Source organism: Hypanus sabinus, chromosome 3 (assembly GCF_030144855.1).
Source record: "Hypanus sabinus isolate sHypSab1 chromosome 3, sHypSab1.hap1, whole genome shotgun sequence".
NCBI lineage: Eukaryota > Metazoa > Chordata > Chondrichthyes > Myliobatiformes > Dasyatidae > Hypanus > Hypanus sabinus.
In genome coordinates, this window is record NC_082708.1 from 4,223,864 (window position 1) to 4,249,529 (window position 25,666).

Here is a 25,666-nt window from a genome sequence, read left to right on the forward strand (position 1 = left end):
AGAACTGTATAGCATTAATGAAACAGTTTGCAAAATCATATTAATCACAAGAGATCTGTCTGGTATAAAGCTGAAAATGGAGCTGGACTCAGAGTCAGCTTTCTCTGTAATTTCCAAGGCTGACAACAACAGACTGTTTTCTAAGCTACTGTTAGAAAAGACCTCGGTGATGCTAAAGACCTACACAGGCAAAAAAAGTGTCTCCCAAAGGCAAACTGAATGTGACGTACGGAGGCTAAACACAGCAGTTACAGCTTTATTTGTTGAAAAGTGGAGGGCCAGCACTTTTCGAACATGAATGGTTGAGAAAACGCCTACACTGGCAAACAATCAAAGTTCTCAATGTTTCATCAACAGGTAACTGCAGCTCAGATGGTAGCACTAACCAGAGACTGTGACAACTGCTTAATGCCCGTGAGGAAACGTTTGAGAAGGGTATTGGTAAACTCACAGGCATGAAGGCCAGGATTGAACTGGATGGAGCAGCAACACCAGGATTCCATAAGGCACATCCAGTGCCACTGTCCAGTACACTTTCCTAAAGCGGATGCTTGGAGGCATCTGGAGTTCTCTGCAAGGTTGAGTGGTGTGATTGGGCCGTGCCTGTTGCCGTGGTGATGAAGAAAGGGGGGGCCGGAGCTGTTTGCATAATGCAGGGATCTCAAGATGAGCAGCAGCCCTGTGCCACACGGTGCGCAGTAACCCCTGTCATGAATAGAGGACATTTTTGTGTTTCTGGCAGGTGGGGGGAGGTTTTCAAAGATTGATTTGTCACAAGCCTGTCTGCAAATGGAGATTGAAGAGTCAAGCAGGAAGTTCCTCACAATCAGCACTCACCGTTCCAGTATAATCATCTCACCTTTGGTGTTGGCTCAGCCCCAGCAATTTGGCATTTTTCTGGATAATCTCTTCCCTGCATCTCCCGCCAAAGTGACCATGAACCCCATAAGTGTCCACCACAAATCTCTCTCCGCACAGCTCTCTCTAGAACTTCTCCCAATCCCACCATCCTGGCTGGCTGGCAATCCTAATTTGCCCCTTATCTTTAGCCGAAACCAAAACATACTACCGGCAGGTCACACTGCTTTTACAGAAAGCTACTAAATGAAATACCCCACAGAATTAGCAATAGAAACCTTAAACAGGCCATCACATTATTTGCAGTCTATTATTAAAGTTATCATTTGCTGCTAAATCGTCTCTGCTGCTCTGTTTCTGGGTCAAACCTCCTCTACATTTCCTGAAAGACCTAGTTAAGGCTTTTAACCTGCAGAGGTGGGTACTAGAGGTAACTTGATAGAGATGTACAAGAGGCAAAGATAGAGTGGACAGCCAGAGATCTCCCCCCAGGGCTGAAATGGCTAATGTGTGGGGGCATAATTTTGTTGTTTGGAGAAAAGTATAGTGGGGATGACAGAGATAGTTTGCTTTTTTTTCTGCACAGACTGGTGTGTGTGTGGACACATTGCCAGGGTGATGGTAGAGGCAGATACATTTGGGGCATTTAAGGCCCTTAGATAGAAACATGGCTGACAGATAAATAGAGGGTTATGTGGGAGGGAAGGGTTAGATTGATTTTAGAGTAGGGTAAAGTGCCATGATGGGCTGAAGGGCCTGTACTGTGCTGTAATGTTGCCTGGATTGGGGAGCATGCCATAAGAGAATAGGTTGAGTGAACTTGGCCTTTTCTCCTTGGAGCAACAGAGGATGAGAGGTGACCTGATAGAGGTGTACAAGATGATGAGAGGCATTGATTGTGTGGATAGTCAGAAGCTTTTCCCCAGAACTGAAATGGTTAGCACGAGAGGACACAGTTTTAAGGTGCTGGGGAGTAGGTATAGAGGAGATGTTGGGGTAAGTTATTTATACAGAGAGTGGTGAGTGCATGGAATGGGCTGCTGGCAGCGTTGGTGGAGGAAATGATAGGGTCTTTTCAGAGACTCCTGGATGGATACATGGAGCTCAGAACAATAGAGGGCTATGAGTAAGCCTAGGTAGTTCTAAGGTAAGGACATGTTCAGCACAGTTTTGTGGGCCGAAGGGCCTGTATTGTGCTGTCGGTTTTCTATGTTTCTAATGTTCTAAGTCCTACCTTCCTCTGGCAGGTTATTCCATTCAACCACCAGCCTCTGTGTGCAAGCCTTGCTCTCAGAGAGTGTCCCAGGACTCCTCAACATTAATCCAGGCTCTATGGAGTAACATCAGTAAGTGAGGGAATACTCCCATCAATAACCCCTTCCCTCCCTCCTGCCTACACCCTCCACGCTCCACTCATCCCAGAGGGGTAGCCATGGCATAGCACATAGTGAGTCGGGTCATTGATATGTGATGATGAGTGGTCCCTGGTGCTACAACAGAAAAGGACAGGGTTCCGGTCAATGGCGCACCATCTATCTGTGCGTCATATTATCTTGTACACCTCCAGCAAGTCACCCCTCATCCTCCTTTGCTCCTAGCTTCCACAACCTATCCCCTCGTTCCCCTTAAACTTCTCACCTTTCACCCTTAACCCATGACCTCTGATTGTAGTCCTGCCCAACCTCAGTGGAAAAAACCTGCTTACATTTACCCTAATCACCCCTTAGAATGCAGCTGTGAATGGGCTAATGAATTAAACCAATTCTTCAATAGGTTTGACAATTGCACTCCTGTTCACTCCCCCCCCCCCCCCATCAGCACACCAGTTCAGGTGCCGGAATGCTCCCGCAGCATAATAACTCCCCTCCTGCCTCCTCCCCCCTCAACATGTGGATGAACAACACAGGCTACCACTGTCTACATCCCCCCCTTGCCCTGTATCTACCATACCAACTGCTGCTGTCCAATCTTCACCCACACCCCAGCTCCCCAGTCATCACGGACTCACCTTCACGACTGAGCGGGTGAGAAGGGCTCTGGGGGAATCGGACACGGAAAGCATTGGGACCGGATGTGTGAACCCCAGGTTGCTGAAGGAGTGTGCTGAGCAGCTGTGTGGAGTTCTCCAGCACATTTTCCATCTGTCTCAGTCTGGAAAGGGTCCCGACTGTGTGGAAAACATCACGTGTGGTCCCAGTTCCCAAGAAGGGCCAACTGAAAGTCTGGAATGACTACTGTCCGGTGGTCCTGGCTCACCTCTGACCCCTGGTCAGGTCACCCCTCGATCCTCTGCAGTTTGCCACCAGGAGCACGTTGGAGTTGACATTCCTGTCATCTACCTGCTGCACAGAGCCTACTCCCATTTGCAGAAGCAGGGCAGCATCATGTTTTTGATTTCTCAAGTGCCTTCAAAACCATACAGCCCTCATTGCTGGGGGAAAGCTGCGTTCAGTGTAGTTTGTTACTTCCATTGTATCCTGGATGATGGCCTACCTGACTGGCAGACCACAGTTCATGTGGCTTCAGAGCTGTGTGTCAGACATTGGTATAAGCAGCACTGGGGCCCCACAGGGGAATCTACCAACTGCCTTCCTGTTTACCACATAGACCTCGGACTTTAGATACAACACGGAGTCATGTCATCTGCAGAAATTCCCCGATGACTCAGCAATGACTGGGTGTACAAAAGGAGGATGGCAGGATGAACACAGGGCCCTGCTGGAGGACTTTGTCAGATGGTGCGGGCTGAATTACCTGCAGATCAGATGATGATGGACTTTGGGAAGACTAAGCCTGTACTGCTCCCAATTACTACTGATGGTGAGAACGTGGGTGTAGTGAGGACCGACAGGTACCTGGATGACAGGCGAGTAGAGCACCAACACAGAGGCTGTGTGCAAGGACAGGAGTCTCCTCGACTGAGGTCCTTTGGAGTGTGCAGGCCTCTCCTTCACATGTTCTACCAGTCTGGTGTCACCAGTACAACCTTCTATGCGGTGTTGTGCTGGGGCAATGGCATCGACACGGGTGAGGCCAACAGGCTCAATAAACTGATTAGAAAGTATGACTCTGTTATAGGAGTCAAAGTGGTCCCTGGAGGCTGTGGTAGGCTATGGAAAATCCTGGCAATTCTGGACAACGTTTCTCACCCTCTACATGCCACCTTAGCTGAACAGAGGGGCACTTTTAGTAATAGACTAAGACAACTGCACTGCTCCAAAGAGTGCTATTTGAGGCCATTAGGCTCTATAATGAGTTAATCTATAGGCAGGGAAGTCCCCCGTCAGACTGTTTGAGGTAACTTTTTAAAAATTCTTTCTTACTTCTAATATTTGCGTATTTGTATATCTGTGTATGTGTAATGCTACCGTGACACCGTAACGTCCTTTGGGCTCAATAAAGTATCTATCAACCTACCCCTCATAATTTCAAAGGTTCCCAGGTTCATTTGTTATTAAAGCATGTATTCATATGCAAATATGAAATTTGTATGTATCTGTCAGTGCCTCTGAACCAGACCACTCAATACCCACACTAACCACTTTCAATATCTCAACAGCAACATAACCTGGTGGAGTTTGTCAGTGGGTCAAGCAGGGGCTATCGGGGTGGGAGGGGGGAAGGTTCAGATCAGGACCCACACCGATGCTGCTCGACCTGCCCCTGCACTTTCCAGTAATCCCACAGAGAGTGGACGTTAACTGGTTAATCCAGTATCGAAACTGGTGGTTGTGGCTCTGCTAACTGAGCCAGTCTGTTCGGTAACTAAGCAATGGCTTAGCAGAACGGAGCGGAGCCACACGTGGCCAAGCTTCGCGGTTGTCATGGGGAGGTGTGCGGCTTGGACGGGGCTCGCTGTTCTCCTCTGCCCGTCAGTAGCGACTCTGCAGCGAGCGGGACCGGAGCCCACAGGTAAAACACACGGTTCCACTCAGCGCGTCGCCTTACACACTCTGACACAGCCACGCACCACTGACACGCACACTCTGACACAACTACGCAGTCCTGACACGCACACACTGTCACAACTACGCAGTCCTGACACGCACACATTGACACAACTACGCACCACTGACACGCACACTCTGACACAGCCACGCACCACTGACACTCACACACTGTCACAACTACGCAGTCCTGACACGCACACTCTGACACAACTACGCACCACTGACACGCACACTCTGACACAGCCACGCACCACTGACACTCACACACTGACACAACTACGCACCACTGACACGCACACTCTGACACAACTACGCAGTCCTGACACGTACGCACACACTGACACAACTACGCAGTCCTGACACGCACACACTGACACAACTGCGCACTACTGACACGTACGCACATACTGACACCTGTAAAACATGTGAGTACACACAATGCCTGTGCACACACGGGTGTTCACACACTGACAATTTAAACCGTGGCCGAGTCGAGAGAGACGGGAGAGTGAGACAGGGAGCAGGTACAACCCCCCACCATTGAAAACCTGCGAATATCCAGCGGATATCACTGCGGAGCGACTGGCTGACGTGACTGGTGGTTCCTCAGAGAGAGGAGGGAGGCACAGAGGTGGACAAGGGGTGCAATGAACGGGGGGGGGGGGGCGAGTCAGAAATCCAACTCCAATACCGTCTGAACGCAAAGTGAGGGGTGGGTTGTAGACGACACAAATATTGGTGGCGTTGTGGGTGACGAAGAATGCCGCGGGATGTCGTCCGGTTACAGATATGAGCGGTGAAATGGCAGGTGGAGTTTACCCCGGCCAAATGTGAAGGGACAATACACAGTCCAGGGCAAGACCTTGAACTGTGTTGATGAGCAGAGGGGTCTTGGGGTCCAAGTTCACAGCTCCCAGAAAGCGGCTACAGAGGTTGTTAGAGTGGTTAAGAAAGCTTGTGGGATGTTTCCCTTCATTAGTCGAGCTCTAGTTCGGCCACGTCTGGAATATTGCAAACAGCTCTGCAGGGCTCTCGAGGTTTCAGAGAGGGTACAGAAGAGATTTACCAGGATGAGAGGGCATGTGCCATGAGAAGAGATTGGCAAACATGCCTTGCTTTGGAGCAGTCAGGATTGAGCTGAGAGAGATTTCTGATGTTATGAGAGACATTGATCGCAACTGGTGTCTTTTCCCCGGGGTCGAAATGCCTAACACTAGAGGGCATCCATTTAAGGTGATGGGGAGGAAACTTCAAAGGAGATTTGAGGGTCAAGTGTGTTTTTAACAGGGTGGTAGATATCAGTGTTAGGGGAGGAACCAGGTATGATGGGGTGTCCAGGGAGGGCTAGCACCTCTGGTGAAGGGGCTTGTCACGCCCATTCTGAGGCAGCTCACTCACCTCAGCTCTCACCTGTGGCTCCCAGTGGCTGTTTGTATGCTACAGTGACCACACCCCAGTACACCAACAGGCAGCCTCATACCCCGGAGAGACAGGGACCTGCCCGTCCCAGCATGTGAAGCCAGACTGAGTGGATGAGATCTGCAGTGAGATCCCACAGCCAGGCAGGTGAGGGACACAACCAGGCACATAGTCATAGTCATCTATTACAACCAAGGAAGACCCCAGTTTTGATAAACACTCTCATCACTGGACCCAGAACTCCAAGGTTGAGAGAGTGGAACCACACGGATCTCCTGTCATCAGTGGACAGCATGGGCAGCCAACAGGCACATGGATGATAGAAAATGGAGGTTATGTGGGAGGGAAGGGGAAAATAGATCTTAGAGTAGGCTTGAGTGTTAGCATAACATTGTGGGACAAAGGGCCTGTACTCTGCTGTGAATCACAGAGTATAGAAACAGGCCCTTCAGCCCAATGGATCCATGCTGACCAAGGTGTCTACCCATTTATCTGCATTTGGCCCATATCCTGTCCAATCCACGTAGCTGTTCAGATGTCCACTCCACAGAAGCTGCCTGACCTGCTGAGTTCCTCCAGTATTTTGTGTGTGTTTCTCTGGATTTAATCTCTTGAGCTTATGTCTTTTACGTGTTACTGTAACTGCCTGTACCACTTCCTCTGACAGCTCATTCCATAAACCCAGCACCCTGTATATGACAACTTTCCCCTCAGTTCCTCTTTAACTCTTTCCACTCTCACCTTACCCTGTGCCTTCTAGACTCCCTACCCTGGGGAGAGGACAATGACTGTCTATTTGTCCAAGGATCCTACTGAGTTTGGTGAGTCATCCCCGTCTCTCCTTGCACCTGTGGTCCACCTGGGTTCAGAGCTCCTCCCTGCCTGCCAACAGAATTTATGTATATTTAATTTGAATGCACATGGGGCCAGCTCCGGTTTCAGATACCGAGACCGCCCACAGTCATTTCATTGTTTGGTCGAGAAAGTATGACAAGAATTTGCAGTTACAAAGGAGTAATCTCTGCTGGAAGATAGGTTTGCGTTGGCTTCTTGCATTTCAGGTTGGAGGTGGCTGGTACAACCTGTTCTCTCTTCCCTCACACCTGGGTTACCCTGGAGCTGCAGGCGCAGCACCAACAATGTCACGAGACCATGAGATGCAGGAGCAGAATTAGGCCAGTTGGCCCATCGAGTCTGCTCTGCATGCCTGATCCATTTTCCCTCTCAGCCCCATCTCCTGCTTTCTCCCTGTATCCAAAGTTCAAAGTAAAGTTTATTATCGGAGTACACAAACGTCACCACATAAAACCCAGAGATTCTTTTTCAGCGGGTGTACTTATCAAATCTGTAGAACAGTACCTGTAAACAGGATCAATGGACAACAAACTGAAAATGCAGATCTAAATAAATAGCAGTAAATAACGAGCATGAAATAACAATATAAACAAGTGTAGTTATCCCTTTTTGTTCAAGAGTCTGATGGTTGTGGGGTAGTAACTGTTCCTGAATCTGGTGGGGAAGAGTCCTGAGGCTCTTGTACCTTCTACCTGATGGCAACAGTGAGAAGAGAGCATGATCTGGGTGGTGAGGATCTTCGAGAATGCATGGCTACTTTTCTGCGGCAATGTTTCATGTTTATGTGCTCAATGGTTGAGAGGGTTTTACCTGTGATGTACTGGGCTGAATCCACTAACTTATGTAGGATTTTTCCCTGAAAGGCATCGGTGTTCCCATACAAGGCAGTCAGCACACTTTGCACCACACGAAGTTTGTCAATGACATGCCAAACCTCCAGAGACTCCTGAGGAAGTAGAACACATTACAGGCTCTTTGTAACCTGCTCTGGAAACTGCCAAGTATTTCCCTAGCGCACAGCTCTCTATTTTTACAAGCTCCATGTACCTATCTAGGAGGCTCTTAAAAGACCCTATTGTATCTGCCTCCACCACCATCACCGGCAGTGCATTCCATGCACCCACCAGTCTCTGTGTGAAAAACTTACCCCTGACATCCCTTTGGCACCTATTTCCAAACATCTTAAAACTATGCCCTCTCATGTTAGCAATTTCAGCCCTGGGAAAAAGCCTCTGGCTATTCACACGATCAATGCCCCTTGTCATCTTATACACCTCTATCAGGTCACCTCTCATCCTCCGTCACTCCGAGGAGAAAAGGCCGAGTTCACTCAACCAGAGGTGCTGTCATGCTTCCTTCATAATAATATTTAAATGATGGGTCCAGGACAGATCCTCTGAGATAGTGACACCCAGGAATTTACATCAGATCCTCCAATGATTACTGGGTCATGTAAGTTTCTCATGAAGTCCACAATCAGTCCCTTGGTCTTACCAACATTAAGGGAGAGACTGTTGTTATTACACCACTCAGCCAAATTTTCTATCTCCCCCCGTGCACTGATTCATCACCACCTTTGATTTGGCCCATGACAGTGGTGTCATCAGAAAACCTGTATATGGTGTTGGAGCTGTACTCAGCCACACAGATATCGGTATAAAGCGAGTAGAGCAGGGGGCTAAGTACACACCTCTATACACAATTATTCTATGTCACCTTCCGATCATATGTCACCTCTTACTAAGAATTTGATTTCATCTTTTACTAACAGAGCTATTCACCCACACTGCCTACCTGTCTGTCCTTGCAATACAATGTGTATCATTGGACGTTAAGGTCCCAGCTATAATCTTCTTTCAACCACAATTCAGAGATGCCCACAATGTCATACATGCCAATGCTGCAAGTTCATCTACCTTATTCTATATACTGCATGCATTCAAATGCAACATCTGCAGTCCTGGATTCACTCCTATTGATCTTGTCCACGTTTACATTGCAACTCCTCCTGCTGTCACCACCCTCTCCTTGCTAAGAGTCTCACTACACACTGCCTCTATAAACCAACCATCACACTCTCAGTCCAAACACTCCGGTCCCCACAGCTCTGCCAAGTTAGTGTAAACCCTCCCAAACAGTTCTAGCAACTGCCCACAAGGATATTAGATATTACCCCCACCCCCCACCTTGGTGTCCCTCTCTGCTGTATTTCTGTGGATCTACCCAGAGCCAGTACAGGAAGCTGGTGCGGATGGGTAGCACTCGTGGTTGAGGTCCTGGGGCAGGACACTGCATCAAGTCTATTGTGGTTGGGTGAGACGAGAACCCAAGGTCATGGGTTAAGTGTGAAAGGTGAAATATTTAAAGGGAACATGATAAGTCCGGATGCGTACGTGGATGGGAGGGGGTATGGAAGGCTCTGGTCTGGCTGCAGGTTGATGGGGCGAGGTAGATTAATGGTTTGGCATGGGCCAAGGGGCCTGTTTCTGTGCGGTAGTGTTCTATGACCTTGTGACAGAGAGCAGAGAGGGCAAGTAGCCAGTGCGAGGGAGGGGTGGAAGCAGGTGGGGTGCGAAGAAGATGATAGGCAGATGGAGCTAGGTGGGGGAACATGGTTGACGGGGGGGCAGGTAGGGAGGTTGATATAAATGCGGCTGAGAGAACACGGGTGTGTCAGAGGAGGAAGATGGTATGGAGAGTGAGTCTCATAACCACAGGGTTGTAGAACATGAGGCGAAATTCCTTCTGTTGAAGTTTGGCTTCACGCTGGCAGAAGAGAGTGTCGTGGACAGAGAGGTCAGGGTGGGATCAGGAAGAGAGTTGAAATAGCACGTACTGGTATCTTGGGATGGCCTCTCTGAGCAGAGAACACGTGCTTGACAAAGCCATCACCCAGACTGTTCCCTGATTCCTGAAGACAGTAGTGGGGAAGATGCTAGAGTCCATTATTAAGGATGAAATAGTGGCATATCTAGATAGCAGTGATAGTTTGGGCCGAGCCAGCATGGATTTACCAAGGGTAAATCATGCTTGACTAATCTATTGGAGTTTTTCGAGGATGTAACCAGGAAGTTAGACAAGGGAGATCCAGTGGATGTAGTGTACCTCGATTTTCAGAAGGCATTTGATAAGGTCCCACATAGGAGATTGGTGGGTAAAATCAAAGCTCATGACATTGGGGGTAAGACATTGACATGGATAGAAAACTGGTTGGCAGATAGAAAGCAAAGGGTAACAGTGAATAGGTGTTTCGCAGAATGGCAGGTGGTGACTAGTGGGGTGCCACAGGGCTCGGTATTGGGACCACAGCTGTTTATGATTTACATCAACGACTTAGATGAAGGTATTGAGAATAACATCAGCAAGTTTGCTGATGATACTAAGCTGGGTGGCAGTGTGACATGTGATGAGGATGTTAGGAGAATTCAGGGTGACTTGGATAGGCTGATACTTGGCAGATGATGTTTAATGTGAATAAGTGTGAGGTTATCCACTTTGGGAGTAAGAACAGGAAGGCAGATTATTATCTGAATGGTGTAGAGTTTGGTAAGGGAGAAATACAAAGAGATCTAGGAGTCCTTGTTCATCAGTCACTGAAGGTGAATGAGCAAGTGCAGCAGGCAGTGAAGAAGGCTAATGGAATGTTGGCCTTTATTACAAAGGGAATTGAGTACAAGAGCAAGGAAATCCTTTTGCATTTGTACAGGGCCCTGGTGAGACTGCACCTGGAGAATTGTGTACAGTTTTGGTCTCCAGGGTTAAGGAAGGACATCCTGGCTTTAGAGGAAGTGCAGCATAGATTCACGAGGTTAATTCCTGGGATGTCTGGACTGTCTTACACAGAGAGGTTAGAGAGACTGGGCTTGTACACGCTGGAATTAAGGAGATTGAGAGGGGATCTGATTGCAACATGTAAGATTATTAAGGGATTGGACAAGATAGAGGCAGGAAATATGTTCCAGCTGCTGGGAGAGTCCAGTACCAGAGGGCATGGTTTGAGAATAAGGGGTAGGTCATTTAGGACAGAGCTAAGGAAAAACTTCTTCTCCCAGAGAGTTGTGGGGGTCTGGAATGCACTGCCTCGGAAGGCAGTGGAGGCCAATTCTCTGGATGCTTTCAAGAAGGAGCTAGATAGGTATCTTATGGATAAGGGAATCAAGGGATATGGGGACAAGGCAGGAACCGGGTATTGATAGTAGATGATCAGCCATGATCTCAGAATGGCGGTGCAGGCTCGAAGGGCCAAATGGTCTACTTCTGCACCTATTGTCTATTGTTTGATTCACCAGCACCAAAGCCCAATCTGGAGAGTCCCGATGCGATGGAGGAGATCAGAAGAGGTTTAGGCAAACACCTGCCTGTTTACTATCTACCTATTCCCACTCTGGCCTCTTGTCTCTTCTCCTCACCTGCCTACCACCTCCTCCTCCCCTTTCTCCCATGGTCCACTCTCCTCTCCTTATTCTCCTGCCCTTGACCTTTTCCACCTATCACTTCCAGCTCCTTCCCCCAACCACCTGACCTCACCTGTCACCTCCGCTCTTTTTCTCTATCCCCTCCCTCATCCACCTTTCTATTCTGGCTTCTCCCCTCTTCCTTTCCAGTCCTGGAAAGGTTCTCAGCCTGAAGCATCAACTGATTATTCCCTTCCATAGATGCTGCCTGACCTGCTGAGTTCCTCCAACAGTTTGTCAGTTACTCTCTCTGTTTTTGTCCCTGGATGGTGATGACGGACAGGCATTCACTTGCTAGGGGACAGTGTCGGGGAGGCAGGGGTCATGGAGAAAGTGGTCCCTGTAGAGGGCAAGAAGGGGTGGCTGGTGGTGAGATCCCGTTGAAACTGCTGAAGGATGCCAAATCCGGCTGTGTGAAAGGCAGGGGAGTCTATCTCTGGGCAGTGTACAGAAGGGTGGAGCAGGAGCTGCTGTCAACACATGTAGAGGAGGCTTGACCCAACTGCAAAGCAGCAGTGACGACTTAGCGGTGAGTGATAACTTTAATAATAAACTGCAAAATACAAACCATGGGGCTGGGGGAGAGTCACAAAATAAGAGAGAACAGATAATTAACACAACAAGGCAATTGAAGGCTAGGAGCAACTAGTTGAGGCTTGCTGGTTTGTATGAGTGAACAAGCATTGTGGATGAGAGCAGGGTTTAAATAGGCTGCAGGTGAGGAGTTGAAAATGAGCAGCAGGTAAGGACGGCCTTAGGGACTCCAGTTCCAGATATTTACCTCAAGGTCTTACTCCAAAAGCCTTCCCCCTGTGGGGGTACAGCCACAAGGCAGTGGCGATTTGAGATCAGTTTTCCTTCTCCTAGGTGAAAACCACAGCTGATGAGCCCCATCTGCCTGAAGCGACTGGTTTTAAGGTGCCAGTCACCCCCCCCCCCACCCTTGCCCCTTCTCTTATCAGTTCTGCCAGGCTTAGTAGCTAAGCCAAGGATTTGGACTTGGTTGTCAGAGGCTTTCTGGGGTACACACCATTGAGAGCATCTAATAGGTAGCTGGCATTTATTTATTTGGTATTTATCCCAAATACCTAACCCGGCTATAACAACCTGAAGGAACCAAGTGATGGATGCCACTTTTTTGAGGCACCACCTCTTGAAGCTGTCCTCGCTGGTGTTAAGAAGGCAGATGGTACGTTGGCCTTCATTGAGTTCAAGAGCCATGAGGTGATGTTGCAACTCTGGTTAGACCCCTCGTAGAGTACTGTGTTCAGTTCTGCTCTTCGCATTATAGGAGGGACGTGGAAGCTTTAGAGAGGGTGCAGAGGAGATTCACCAGGATGCTGCCTGGATTAGAGAGGGTGCAGAGGAGATTCACCAGGATGCTGCCTGGATTAGAGAGGGTGCAGAGGAGATTTACCAGGATGCTGCCTGGATTAGAGAGGGTGCAGAGGAGATTCACCAGGATGCTGTCTGGATTAGAGAGGGTGCAGAGGAGATTCACCAGGATGCTGTCTGGATTAGAGAGGGTGCAGAGGAGATTCACCAGGATGCTGCCTGGATTAGAGAGGGTGCAGAGGAGATTCACCAGGATGCTGCCTGGATTAGAGAGGGTGCAGAGGAGATTCACCAGGATGCTGCCTGGATTAGAGAGGGTGCAGAGGAGATTCACCAGGATGCTGCCTGGATTAGAGAGGGTGCAGAGGAGATTCACCAGGATGCTGCCTGGATTAGAGAGGGTGCAGAGGAGATTTACCAGGACACTGCCTGGATTAGAGAGGGTGCAGAGGAGATTTACCAGGACACTGCCTGGATTAGAGAGGGTGCAGAGGAGATTTACCAGGACACTGCCTGGATTAGAGAGGGTGCAGAGGAGATTTACCAGGACACTGCCTGGATTAGAGAGGGTGCAGAGGAGATTTACCAGGACACTGCCTGGTTTAGAGAGGGTGTCTTGTGAGGAAAGGTTAAGCAAGCTGGGGCTTTTCTCTTTGGAGTAAAGGAGGATGAGAGGTGACTTGATAGAGGTGTACAAGATGATAAGAGGCATAGATAGAGTGGACAGCCAGAGACCTTTTCCCAGGGTGGAAATGGTTAATACAAGGGGACATAATCTTAAGGTGATTGGAGGAAAGTGTAGGGGTGATATCAGAGATAGTTTATTTGCAGAGACTGGTGGGTTTGTGAACACGCTGCCAGGGGTTGTGGTAGAGCAAGATACATTACTGCCAAGGTAGGGCACAGCAAGATAACATTATTCCCAGGGGTTGGGGTAGAGGCAGATACATTATTCCCAGGGGTGGGGGTAGAGGCAGATACGTTACTGCCAGGGTTGGGGGTAGAGGCAGATACGTTACTGCCAGGTTAGGGACACAGCAAGATACATTATTCCCAGGGGTTGGGGTAGAGGCAGATACATTATTCCCAGGGGTTGGGGTAGAGGCAGATACGTTACTGCCAGGTTAGGGACACAGCAAGATACATTATTCCCAGGGGTTGGGGTAGAGGCAGATACATTATTCCCAGGGGTGGGGGTAGAGGCAGATACGTTACTGCCAGGGTTGGGGGTAGAGGCAGATACGTTACTGCCAGGTTAGGGACACAGCAAGATACATTATTCCCAGGGGTTGGGGTAGAGGCAAATACATTATTCCCAAGGGTGGGGGTAGAGGCAGATACGTTACTGCCAGGGGTGGGGGTAGAGGCAGATACGTTACTGCCAGGGGTGGGGGTAGAGGCAGATATGTTACTGCAAGGGTGGGGGTAGAAGCAGATACGTTACTGCCAGTGGTGGGGGTAGAGGCAGATACATTAGGGACATTTAAAAGACTCTTAGATGGATGAAAGACAAATAGAGGCTACATGGGAGGAGAGATCTTCAATTTGGTTTGATGGTTGACACTACATTGTGGGCTGAAGGGGCTGCAATGTGCCATACTGTTCAATGTTCTACATCCTCACGCAGGGAAAGCCAGGTGGCCCAAAACTGGAAGTCACCTCAGGTGTGAGGTGTTGTAACAAGTAAAGTGAGCTTTTGGGCACACTGGCCTTCATAAATCAAAGTATTGAGTACAGGAGTTGGGTCATCATGTTGAAGTTGTATCATATGTTGGTGAGGTCTAATTTGGAGTATTACCTACAGGAAAGATGTCAGTAAGATTGAAAGAGTGCAGAGAAAATTTACAAGGATGTTGTCAGGACTTGAGAACTTGAGTTATAGGGAAAAGTTGAATCAGTTAGGACGTTATTCCCTGGAGTAGGAGAAAGAGAAGATTTGACAGAGGTGTACAAAATTATGAGGGGTATAGATAGGGTAAATGCAAGCAGGTTGGGTGAGTCTAGAAGTAGAAATCATAGGTTAAAGGTGAAAGGTGAAATGTTTAAGGTCAACCTGAGAGGAGTACTTACTCACTCAGAAGTAGAGAATGTGGATTTGATTGTAATGCTTAAGAGAAGTCTGGATGAGTACATGGATGGGAGGGATATGGAGGGCTATGGTCCTAGTGCAGGTCGATGAAAGTTGGCAGATTAAAGGTTTGGCATGAACTAGATGGGCCAAAGGGCCTGTTTCTGTGATAAAGGTGAAGCTTTTTGGCATCAAATGATGTCATGCAGACTTACAGTAATTGCCAGCAGAAATGATGGATGTGGTTTCGATTTCAACATTTATGAGGGGTGATTGATAAGTTCATGGCCTAAGGTAGAAGGAGTCAATTTTAGAAACCCTAGCACATTTATTTTTCCTACATTTACACACTTAGTCCAGCGGTCGTGGAGCATACGGATCCCTTCTTTGTAGAAGTTGGCGTCTTGGACCTCCAGAAGTGGTCCACAGCATGGGGTGATTGATAAGTTCGTGGCCTAGGTTAAAAGATGAGTTATTAACTTCAAACTTGCTGCATTTTCACTCAGAGTTGAACTGCATGTGCATGTAACGAGAGCTGTATAACTCATCTCCTTCTACCTTAGGCCATGAACTTATCAATCACCCCTCGTAAGAGAAGTTTTGATAAGTATACAGATAGAAGGGGTATGGTCCAGGTATGGGTCAATGGGACTAGGCAGAAGAACAGTTTGGCATGGACTAGATGGGCCAAAGGGTGTGTATCTGTGTTCTATGTCCTGGAGTGGTGGTCTTGAGGTGGAGACACAGGGAGAAAGGGGCGGCATCCTTAACACGAGGAAACCTGGGGTGGAAGGGGGTGAGCAGTCAAGGATAGTAAGATAATGGATTTTGGTGTCCCCTCTGCAGGAAGGGAGAGAGACTCACTCAACCTGTCCCCAGCCAAGCAATGACAGAGGACTGCACCAGCTTGTTAGCCCAGCTCAAAGATGCCTACCAGGGGCTTGAGGAATTCCGATCGAGTAGTGTTGAAGAGCACGAGAGAGTCCTCTGCTGGGCAGAGGAGACCCGAGGCTGCATTCAGCAGCACGGGGAGGCGGCCCTCGTAGTGGTGCATGAAGAGCTAGCCGCGCTGACGCAGCAGCTAAAGGATTTGACTCAGGCCAACCAGACCAGCCTCCAGGAAGGCGTTGCCAGAATCCAGGTGAAACAGGGCCAGATTTCTGCACTCTCCTGTGAGCTGCAGGCGTTGGTCTCGCGAGGAGGCGAGACCGGCGGAGCCGACGTTCACCGGCAGGTAGCCGAGATTCTGTCCCCGGAGAACAGGTTTGTCATCTTGCTGAAAAGGCCTCGTTTTGTCCCTCGGCTGCCACGCAGCCCAAAGCTGGGGGAAATCATATGTGAGGACAGGCCCACCCACTCCTCCGCCCCCTCCCCATCCCTGGGCGCTGAGGCAAATGGTACCTTGGCTGCGGAGGAGCTGAGTGGTGACTCAGCCATGCAGGTCGGAACCAACTCGCAGCAAACTACGTTTACACGGACACTGCACATTAACTGCACCTCACTGAGGAGGGGAGACCAGAAACCGACTCTGACAGAAGGTTCTACCGTGGGAGACGCCACGGGCGTCCCCTTACTGAACCGCAAGGAGAGCAAGGGACATGTAGAGACCACCCTTGGAGCAGAGAACAAGACACCCACAAAGATGAACAATGACGTAACATCTCCCTCTCCATATGTGGGGAAAACTGTGGGTGGGGCTCCCGGCCTGGTGGGGCTCCCGGCAAGAGAAGGTTGTGCCTGGATCCAGTCCCCTTGCCCTACAGAAAGGGGAGACATTCCAGCATCTCAGCTGGGGACAGACCCCGCTGCCGATCCCTCTCCCAATGGGATCACTGGAGCGATGCGGAGGGACAGCGCATTATCCATACAGTGGGAGCAAGCCTCGAACAGCACTGATCCCTCAACTGCTCCTTGCCTCCAAGCCCAAGCATCAGGCAGTCCGCAAGGAAACCCTCCCGTGGACTCAGCACCAATGGGTGCCTCCCACCCTGAGGGAGAAGAGGTGCCTACGATAGCGCTGGCCACTTCGGGCTCTGCCAGCAAGCTCTCGACCACATGGGTCCACCAGAAAACCTCTGTACACACCACCAATCTTCACCAGCCCTTCCTACAGGTACGAAGCCATCACCGCACTGAAACGGCAAAACCAAATGGTGGCAAGGACCACCTCACTGAGAATTCCTTGCCTCGGTCACAGACTCCCCTCCCATCCGATTGTGGGTCCATTTTCAGGGCAACTGCTGTGTTCATCTCCGACGAGGACTCGGACGAGAAGGTTGGTGCGGCCGATACAAACCACAGACGGTTGGAAGGGGTCCCCAGACCGCCTCAGTCACCAGCGCTCACCCAACCTCCCTGTGCTTGGCAAGGGATCAATTCTCCAACAACATCCCGCTGGAGATCAGAGACCAGCAGCAGATCCCTGGCTGAGAAAGGCTGCAGTGGGAACTCGGCAAGAGGCAGGAGGGCCTCAAGCGCCAGGAGGTTTAAACGGAAAGAGTTCAGTAAGAGCTGCCTAGACCTGAGCAACACCAAAGGACCAGAGCTTCAACAGAGGCCATGGGAATGCCCAGAGCAAACTGACCTCACCCAAAGATCCTCCTCCTTCGACTCCACAGAGACCTTCTTCATCGACTCGCCTCGAGGCTTGGGAGAGAGGAAGGAAGGAGGGGTCATGACAGCCAGTAGGGTTCAGGAACGCCCCAGGTCTGCGGCCCATCAGAACAAGCCTCAGATCAACAGGACCAGCAGGCGAGCCGTCCATGGGGGAGACCCAAGTGGGACAGAAAAGGGCAGGAGCCAGCGGGCTCACTCGGGCGGCCACTCACATTCAGAGCCCCAGCAGAGGATGAAGTCGCCAGGCCAAAGAATGCCGTTTCAGCCAAAGTCAGTGGTGAAAGGAGACAGCAAGGTGTCCTCGCCCAAGGGTTCGGGCTCCCACTCGGGCAGCGAGCTCCGCCTGGGCTCGCACCGTGCCTCCTCAGAGGAGCACAGACGGCACAAAGTCCCCACTGCCAACTCCCCGACGGTGGCCCCGCTCTTCTCCCTCAGGACCAGCAAAGCTCGGAGCAGAAGCGAGGCCAATCTGAGCCAGGCCTGGCACCGGGTGGGCCCGTTCTACAGGAATGATCTGGTTGGACAGTTTGGGAAATATGGCAGTGGCTGGGGAGATCTAAACCTGCCCTACGGTGTCCATGCCTCCGCTCCAGGTACTCTGTACGTGGTGGATTACGGCAACAGGCGGCTACAGGTAGTGGACAGGACGGGGGACACGGTACAGCAGCTGAGGTTGGATCGGGGCATCTACTTTGACGTGGCGGTGAACAGCGATGGCCTGGTTGCTCTAACCAGCATCTCGCACCGGTCAGTTGATGTGTACAACAGCCACGGTCAGCTCCTGAACGTCATCACTGGCACCTTCCAAAACCCCCGGGGCATCACCGTCAACAGCCAGGACCAGTTTCTCATCACAGACACCAAGCAGGGCACCGTCTCAGTGCTGATCCTGGACGCGGAGACTGGCCAAGCCCAGGGCAGCGACGCGGTACCTGGTTTTCACAAGCCTTATTTTATCAGCGCTAACAGAGGGGGCCGGGTGGCCGTGTCCGAGAGAGCCTTCGACGGGGGCTGCTGTGTGAAGGTGCTGGACAGTGACCTGCGGCTGCTGACCGTGCTGGGTGACGGCAGCTCCGGGTTCACAGTCCAGCTCTCCAATCCCTGGGGCGTGTGTATCGACGGCCAGGACAACGTGCTGGTGGCTGACTGGGGGCGCAGACATTCCCTCGTCCTCTTCCCGGCGCAGGGTCCCGCCTGTGTGCTGGTGGAGAACGGGCTGAGCAGTCCGCGGGGCCTGGCGTTGCCGCGGGACGGTCACGTCGCCGTGGTGGACAGCATGCACAACTGCATCAAGGTTTTCCACTACCGATAGTGCACGTTGGGAGGGTGGGTCCAGCTCCCTGAAGCCCACCCTCCACCTCAGCAGTCGGGTGAACTCCGGGGGAGTAGGGGCAGTGGGGAAAGGTCTGAACTCTCCCTTATGTCATTGGCCTTATCCCAATGTTTGTCCCATGGGTGAAGAACCCAAAAGGGAAAGTTAAGTTGATGATCTTCTGTGGGAGCTAAGTGTGGTTGCTGAATGGAGACTGGGTCATTGGGTATATTTAATAGAGACTGGGTCATTGGGTATATTTAACGGAGACTGGGTCATTGGGTATATTTAACGGAGACTGGGTCATTGGGTATATTTAACGGAGACTGGGTCATTGGGTATATTTGAGGGAGACTGGGTCATTGGGTATATTTAATGGAGACTGGGTCATTGGGTATATTTAATGGAGACTGGGTCATTGGGTATATTTAATGGAGACTGGGTCATTGGGTATATTTAACGGAGACTGGGTCATTGGGTATATTTAATGGAGACTGGGTCATTGGGTATATTTAACGGAGACTGGGTCATTGGGTATATTTGAGGGAGACTGGGTCATTGGGTATATTTAACGGAGACTGGGTCATTGGGTATATTTAATGGAGACTGGGTCATTGGGTATATTTAACGGAGACTGGGTCATTGGGTATATTTGAGGGAGACTGGGTCATTGGGTATATTTAACGGAGACTGGGTCATCGGGTATATTTAACGGAGACTGGGTCATCGGGTATATTTAACGGAGACTGGGTCATTGGGTATATTTAATGGAGACTGGGTCATTGGGTATATTTCACGGAGACTGGGTCATTGGGTATATTTAATAGAGACTGGGTCATTGGGTATATTTAATGGAGACTGGGTCATTGGGTATATTTCACGGAGACTGGGTCATTGGGTATATTTAATGGAGACTGGGTCATTGGGTATATTTAATGGAGACTGGGTCATTGGGTATATTTCACGGAGACTGGGTCGTTGGGTATATTTGAGGGAGACTGGGTCATTGGGTATATTTAACGGAGACTGGGTCATTGGGTATATTTGAGGGAGATTGGGTCATTGGGTATATTTAATGGAGACTGGGTCATTGGGTATATTTCACGGAGACTGGGTCATTGGGTATATTTAAGGTGGAGGTTGATAAGGTTTTGATTAGTCAGGGCATCAAAAGTTACAGGGAGAAGGCAGGAGAATGGGATTGAGAGGGACAATAAATCAGCCATGGGAGAGTGGTGGAACAGACTCAATGGGATGAATGGCCTAATTCTACTCCTATGTCTTGTGGTCTTATGTCTTCTCCCATACTTACCTGTAATGATTTTACTTTCTCTACAACCCTGATTTTATGCTCTTATCCAAGACCTGGTAAAAGCCAAATGTAGATAGCCAGTTATCTGACCTGTGTGCTCCCCAACTGTGACAGTTTCAGCTTACTGAGGCCTAGAGGGTGAGGTGGTGGACTTGCCGACATGTTCAAAAAGCACTTCAGGTGCAATCTACTGTCTGTCAACAATTTTTCAAGTTTTGAGGGACATATGTTTAAGATTTATGATAGGGATCCTGTTAGAGTTCCTAAATCTAGTGCCTGCTTTCCCTTGGAACTTTTAGGATCCTTATCCTCTGTTATATTGGACTACGACAGGATTCTCATCTCTGCTGATTTCAATATTCACATTAATCATTTCTCAACTGCAAACTCAGGAGCTTACTAGACAGCTAAGATCCTACCCAGCATGTCACTAAGCCCAGGTATTGACTTGGCAGTACACTTGATTTAGTAATGACAAATCATTACTGTCTGGTACCACTTTCTCAGATCATCTTTGTGTACTTTTTGATGCACTCCTAGCCGGAACCAACCCCACAAAAGGAATTACATTTAAAAAACGGTTTCTTGATACTGAAACATATTTCTGAGCTGAGTTCTCCGAGCTGGCTAGTTTATCTGACCCATGTGATCGAAATTGCTAAGTAAATGAAGTGGTTGATTCTTTCAACATTAAAATGACAAATATATTAAACACAGTGGCCTCACTTAGGGCTAAAAAGAAATCACTTAGTAAAACGTCACCATGGTTAAACTCAAGGGAACTCCACAAACAAGAGATCATGCAGCTAAGATAAAATGGAGGAAAACTGGGCTAGAAGTCCATCATAATATTTCCAAGGAAAAGCTGAGCTCCCTTCATGCTGCTATATGCTCTGCAAGACGAACCCATTTTTCCAAGATTATTACAGAGAACATTCAAGAATATTGTTCAACTATAAACTGACTGTTGAACTTTGCTCCAACCTATAAATGTCAGCCAAGCAACTGCAAAAAAATGTGACAAATTCTCAATATTTTCTATCAAAAAAACTACTTCCATTAGGGAGAAGTTAGTTACAGATATTGGTAACCAATCTTGTTAAAAGACAATACAGTATAGCCAATCTCATACCAAGATAGCAACTATGTCAAAATTTACAGTACTGTATTTCTGATTCATAACTCTCTGAGATTGTAACAAGAGTTAACTGTCCATTTGCTGTCTTGCCTCTGTCCCTCCCAAACTTTTTAAAGAACTCTTTCAATAGTTTTTCAATTCTGTTTGGAAAATTCTTAACACTTCCCTTGAAACTGGAGTTTTTCCAGATGCCTTCAAAACTACGACTGTCAAAGTCCTGCTTAAAAAGTCAAACCTTGATAATGAGATATATGTAGCTAACTACAGACTCATAAAATCTTCCGTTCCTGGGCTAGGTTCTTGAGAAAGTAATTTACCAAGTTTCTGAATGAGAACATTCTAGAATCATTTCAGTCAGGCTTCAGAGCAAACCACAGCTTGGAGACATCCCTTACCAACATTGTCAGAGAACTTAGGCTCAGCACCGAGACCAACAGGGCTCCAGTTCTCATTCTTCAAGATCCGAGTGCTGCCTTCGACACAATGGACGACAACATTCTCCGAGCTCACCTGGAGAACCGGGCTGGCTCTGGTAGTGCCCTTAATTGGTTTTGTTCGTATATCTGAGAGAATTTTTTCATCTGCCTTGGAGACCCATTCTCTAAGAGATATGATGTAGTTTCTGGTGTTGCCCAGGGAAGCCGTCACCCCCCCATTCTTGTCCTTATACCTGCTCCCCATCATTAAAGAGCATAGAGCCAATTTGCAGTAATGCAAATGACACACAGTTGTATATCTCAGTTGAGCCTGATGACGTCAACACCCCATCTTCTCTGACATTTGGTATCACTCCGATAAACAAATGGATGAGCAGTAATTTTCTAAAACTAAACAAGATAAAACTGAAGTAGTTCCAGTTGGCCAAAAGAGGTAAACTTCCTGATTAACTTGGAACTTGGCTCCCCATGTAAAATCAGATGTAACTAGTCTGGGGTATTATCCTTCATCAGATTTGAATTTTAAATCCCACACAGAGTGACCAGAGCAGCATTTCTACACTTAAGAAATACTGCAAAGTTATGTCCATTCTTGTCATGTAATGATGCTGAAAAGCTAATTCATGCCTTTAGGTTGAATAGACTAGATTACTGCTATGCACTGTCCACTGGTGTTCCAAAGCAATCTATTGCTAAACTCTTAACCAAAACCAGGATGAGGGAGTGTATCACTCCTGTTCTCGCCACTCTGCATTGCCTCCCTACGTCCTTTAGAATTGATTTTAAAGTTCCCTTACCTGTTTTTAAAGATCTCAATAATCTGGGTGAGGAGTACATCACAGAACCATTTTCATTTTATAATCCTGCTCGAGCTCCAATGGCTTTTAATTTTAAACAATCTCCCTGAAAAGATCATTGGCAGGTCAGCTTTTCTGAACTACACTCCTAAACTGGAACTCAATGCCTAAAACTGAAAGGGATGCAGGCTCAGTTAACACTTTTAAATATAAAAACAAGTATGTAATTCACAAACAAGGAAACATCTGCAGATGCTGTAAATCCAAGCGATTATTTGGATACGAGTTCAGTGGAGCAGGCACAAGCTGAGACAATAGGTCTACCTGGACAAGCGGGTTGGTGGATCTTGGGTAGGAGGTAGAAACAGTTTTAGAAACGGAGGTAGAAACACATTGTGTTTCTCTCTCCCCTCTCCCCAGCTTTTTTGAAGGGTCTCAGCCCAAAACATCAACTGTACTCCTTTCCATAGGTTCTCCCTGTCCTGCTGAGTTCCTCCAGCATTTTGAGTGTTGTTTGTAGAATGTAACGTTGAGACTTTATAAAGCACTGGTGAGGCCTCACTTGGAGTATTGAGAGCAGGTTTGGGCCCCTTATCTTAGAAAGGATGTGCTGTAACTGGAGAGGGTTCATAGGAAATTCATGAAAATTATGATTCCAGGATTAAATGGCTTGTCATATGAAGACCGTCTGATGGCTCTGGGCCTGTATTCACTAGAATTCAGAAGATTGAGGGGTGACTTCATTGAAACCTATAGAATGGTGAAAGGCCTTGATGGAGTGGATGTGGAGAGGATGTATCCTCTGGTGGGAGAGTCAAGACCAGAGGACACAGCCTCAGAATCAAGGGGCATCCTTTTAGAACTGAGATGAGGAGGAATTTCTTTAGCCAGAGAGTGGTGAATCTGTGGAATTCTTTGCCACAGGCTGCTGTGGAGGCCAAATCTTTATGTACATTTAAGGCAGAGGTTGATAAATTCATGATTAGTTGGGGGGTGAAGGGATACGGGGAGAAGGCAGGAGATTGGGGCTGAGAGGGAAATGGATCAGCCATGATGAAATGGTGGAGCAGAGTCAATGGGCCAAATGGTCTAATTTTGCTCCTATATTTTATGGTCTTAAACACCAGCTTAAAGCCTATTTATTTAACCTTGTTGTTAATGAACATCTTTTTGTCCTTTACTTGTGTGTTTTTTTTTATTTTCACGTTTGTACTTTTATCCCATTGTAAAGCACTTTGAACTTCTTCATTCCTATGAAAAGTGTTCTATAAATAAAGTTGTTGCTGCTGTTGTGATTATTCTCCCAGTGATACCCACAGGAGAGGAGCAGGGAGGGTGGGAAAATGAGCTTTAGAAAGGGGTTGTGATGATACCACAGGTTTAATAAGGACGGTGGGATTGGGGGCACATCAGGCGTGAAGTCACACACCGAGACTCTCGAGGAACACTACACTGCCCACCCCTCCCTCCAGCAAGTCAACGGAGACGTAAGAGACCGCAGAGGCCATGATGTTCCCATGCACGTCAGGCTCCCATAACTGCATTTCACTATGGTATCCCACCCTGGGCCGAGCTACAGAGGATGAGGTGGATCAGAAGAGACAGGGGGTCCGATAATGCTCACATCCGGGCTGCGACAGGAAACATAGAGGAGGTTTGGCCCAAAGGAAGAGCAGTGGGGATGATTTAGCGGTGAGAGATCACTTCAATAATAAACTGCAAAATAATCAGCATGAGGTGGGCTCAAACAAAAGAGAGAAGATACTTAATACAAGGCAGCAAGTAACTAGTCCAGATGCGGCCTAACCAGAGATTTATAAAGCTGCAACACAACTTCCTTTCTGAACTCAACGCTTCAGCTAATAAAGTCGTACACGCCATATGATTTTTTCAACCACTTCCTCTGGCACCCACCAGTGTGTAAAACAAAAACCCACCCCACACGTTCCCTCTAAACCACCCCCCTCTGCCCTGCAGTATCCACCGTTTCCACTCTGGAACAAAGCTGTCAACCCCGGGCACCCACATGCAGAGGGTGGTTGAGGCAGGTACAACAGCATCATTTAAGTAGCACTGGAATAGGTACATGGAGGGACAGGGCTTAGAGAGATACGAATTGCACGAAGGGAATTGGGACAAGGTGAGTGGTTATCATGGCCAGCATGGGCTGGTTGGCTGAAGGGCCTCAATTCGTGTTGTACTCCCCTGTAACTCAAAACTGCTGAGCCCTGCAATGGAAACGTGAATGAGTGACCCAGTCTGAATTATCATCTGTCTGTGGTGGCCAGACAAAGTGTGAACCCACAGGGTGCTGCCTGGGTGAGTACGCCTGTGTTCTGAAATCACATCGGTCACCTCCAATAAACACTGCAGTGGAGGCAGTGTTCCTGGGTCAGTTTGTCTCTGGGCTGCTCACTGGACAGCAAACTCAGTGTGCTGGCGGAAAGCTGCAGTCCCAGGTTCATCCACCCACACACACACACACACATTCACACCCAAACCCACACACATTCACACCCAAACCCACACACATTCACACCCAAACACACATATTCACACTCAAACACACACATACACGCATTCACACCCAAACACACATACACATTCACACCCAAACACACACGCACGCATTCACACCCAAACCCACACACACATTCACACCCAAACTCACACACACGCATTCACACCAAAACACACACACACTCACACCCAAACACACACACACACAGATTCACACTCAAACCCACATACACACACACACACACATTCACACTCAAACCCACATACATGCATTCAGACCAAAACACACATGCACGCATTCACACCAAAACACACACACACACACATTCACACTCAAACCCACATACATGCATTCAGACCAAAACACACATGCACGCATTCACACCAAAACACACACACAATCACACCCAAACACACATTCACGAATTCACACCCAAACACACACACACACACATTCACACTCAAACCCACATACACGCATTCACACCAAAACACACATACACGCATTCACACCAAAACACACACACACCCATACATTCACACCCAAACACACACACGCATTCACACCCAAACACAAACACACATGTATTAACAC

At 48.5% G+C, this 25,666-nt stretch overlaps 1 protein-coding gene across 1 annotated transcript; it reads left to right on the plus strand.

The window, feature by feature from the left end:
* Window positions 1–4,682: 4,682 nt before the first annotated feature.
* LOC132390987 (uncharacterized) lies at window positions 4,683–24,068 on the plus strand. The gene is made up of 2 exons (XM_059963564.1): window positions 4,683–4,770; window positions 15,786–24,068. The coding sequence occupies exon 2, from the start codon at window positions 15,826–15,828 to the stop codon at window positions 18,865–18,867; it is 3,042 nt and encodes a 1,013-aa protein (XP_059819547.1). The 5' UTR covers window positions 4,683–4,770; window positions 15,786–15,825; the 3' UTR covers window positions 18,868–24,068.
* The last annotated feature ends 1,598 nt before the right edge of the window (window positions 24,069–25,666 follow it).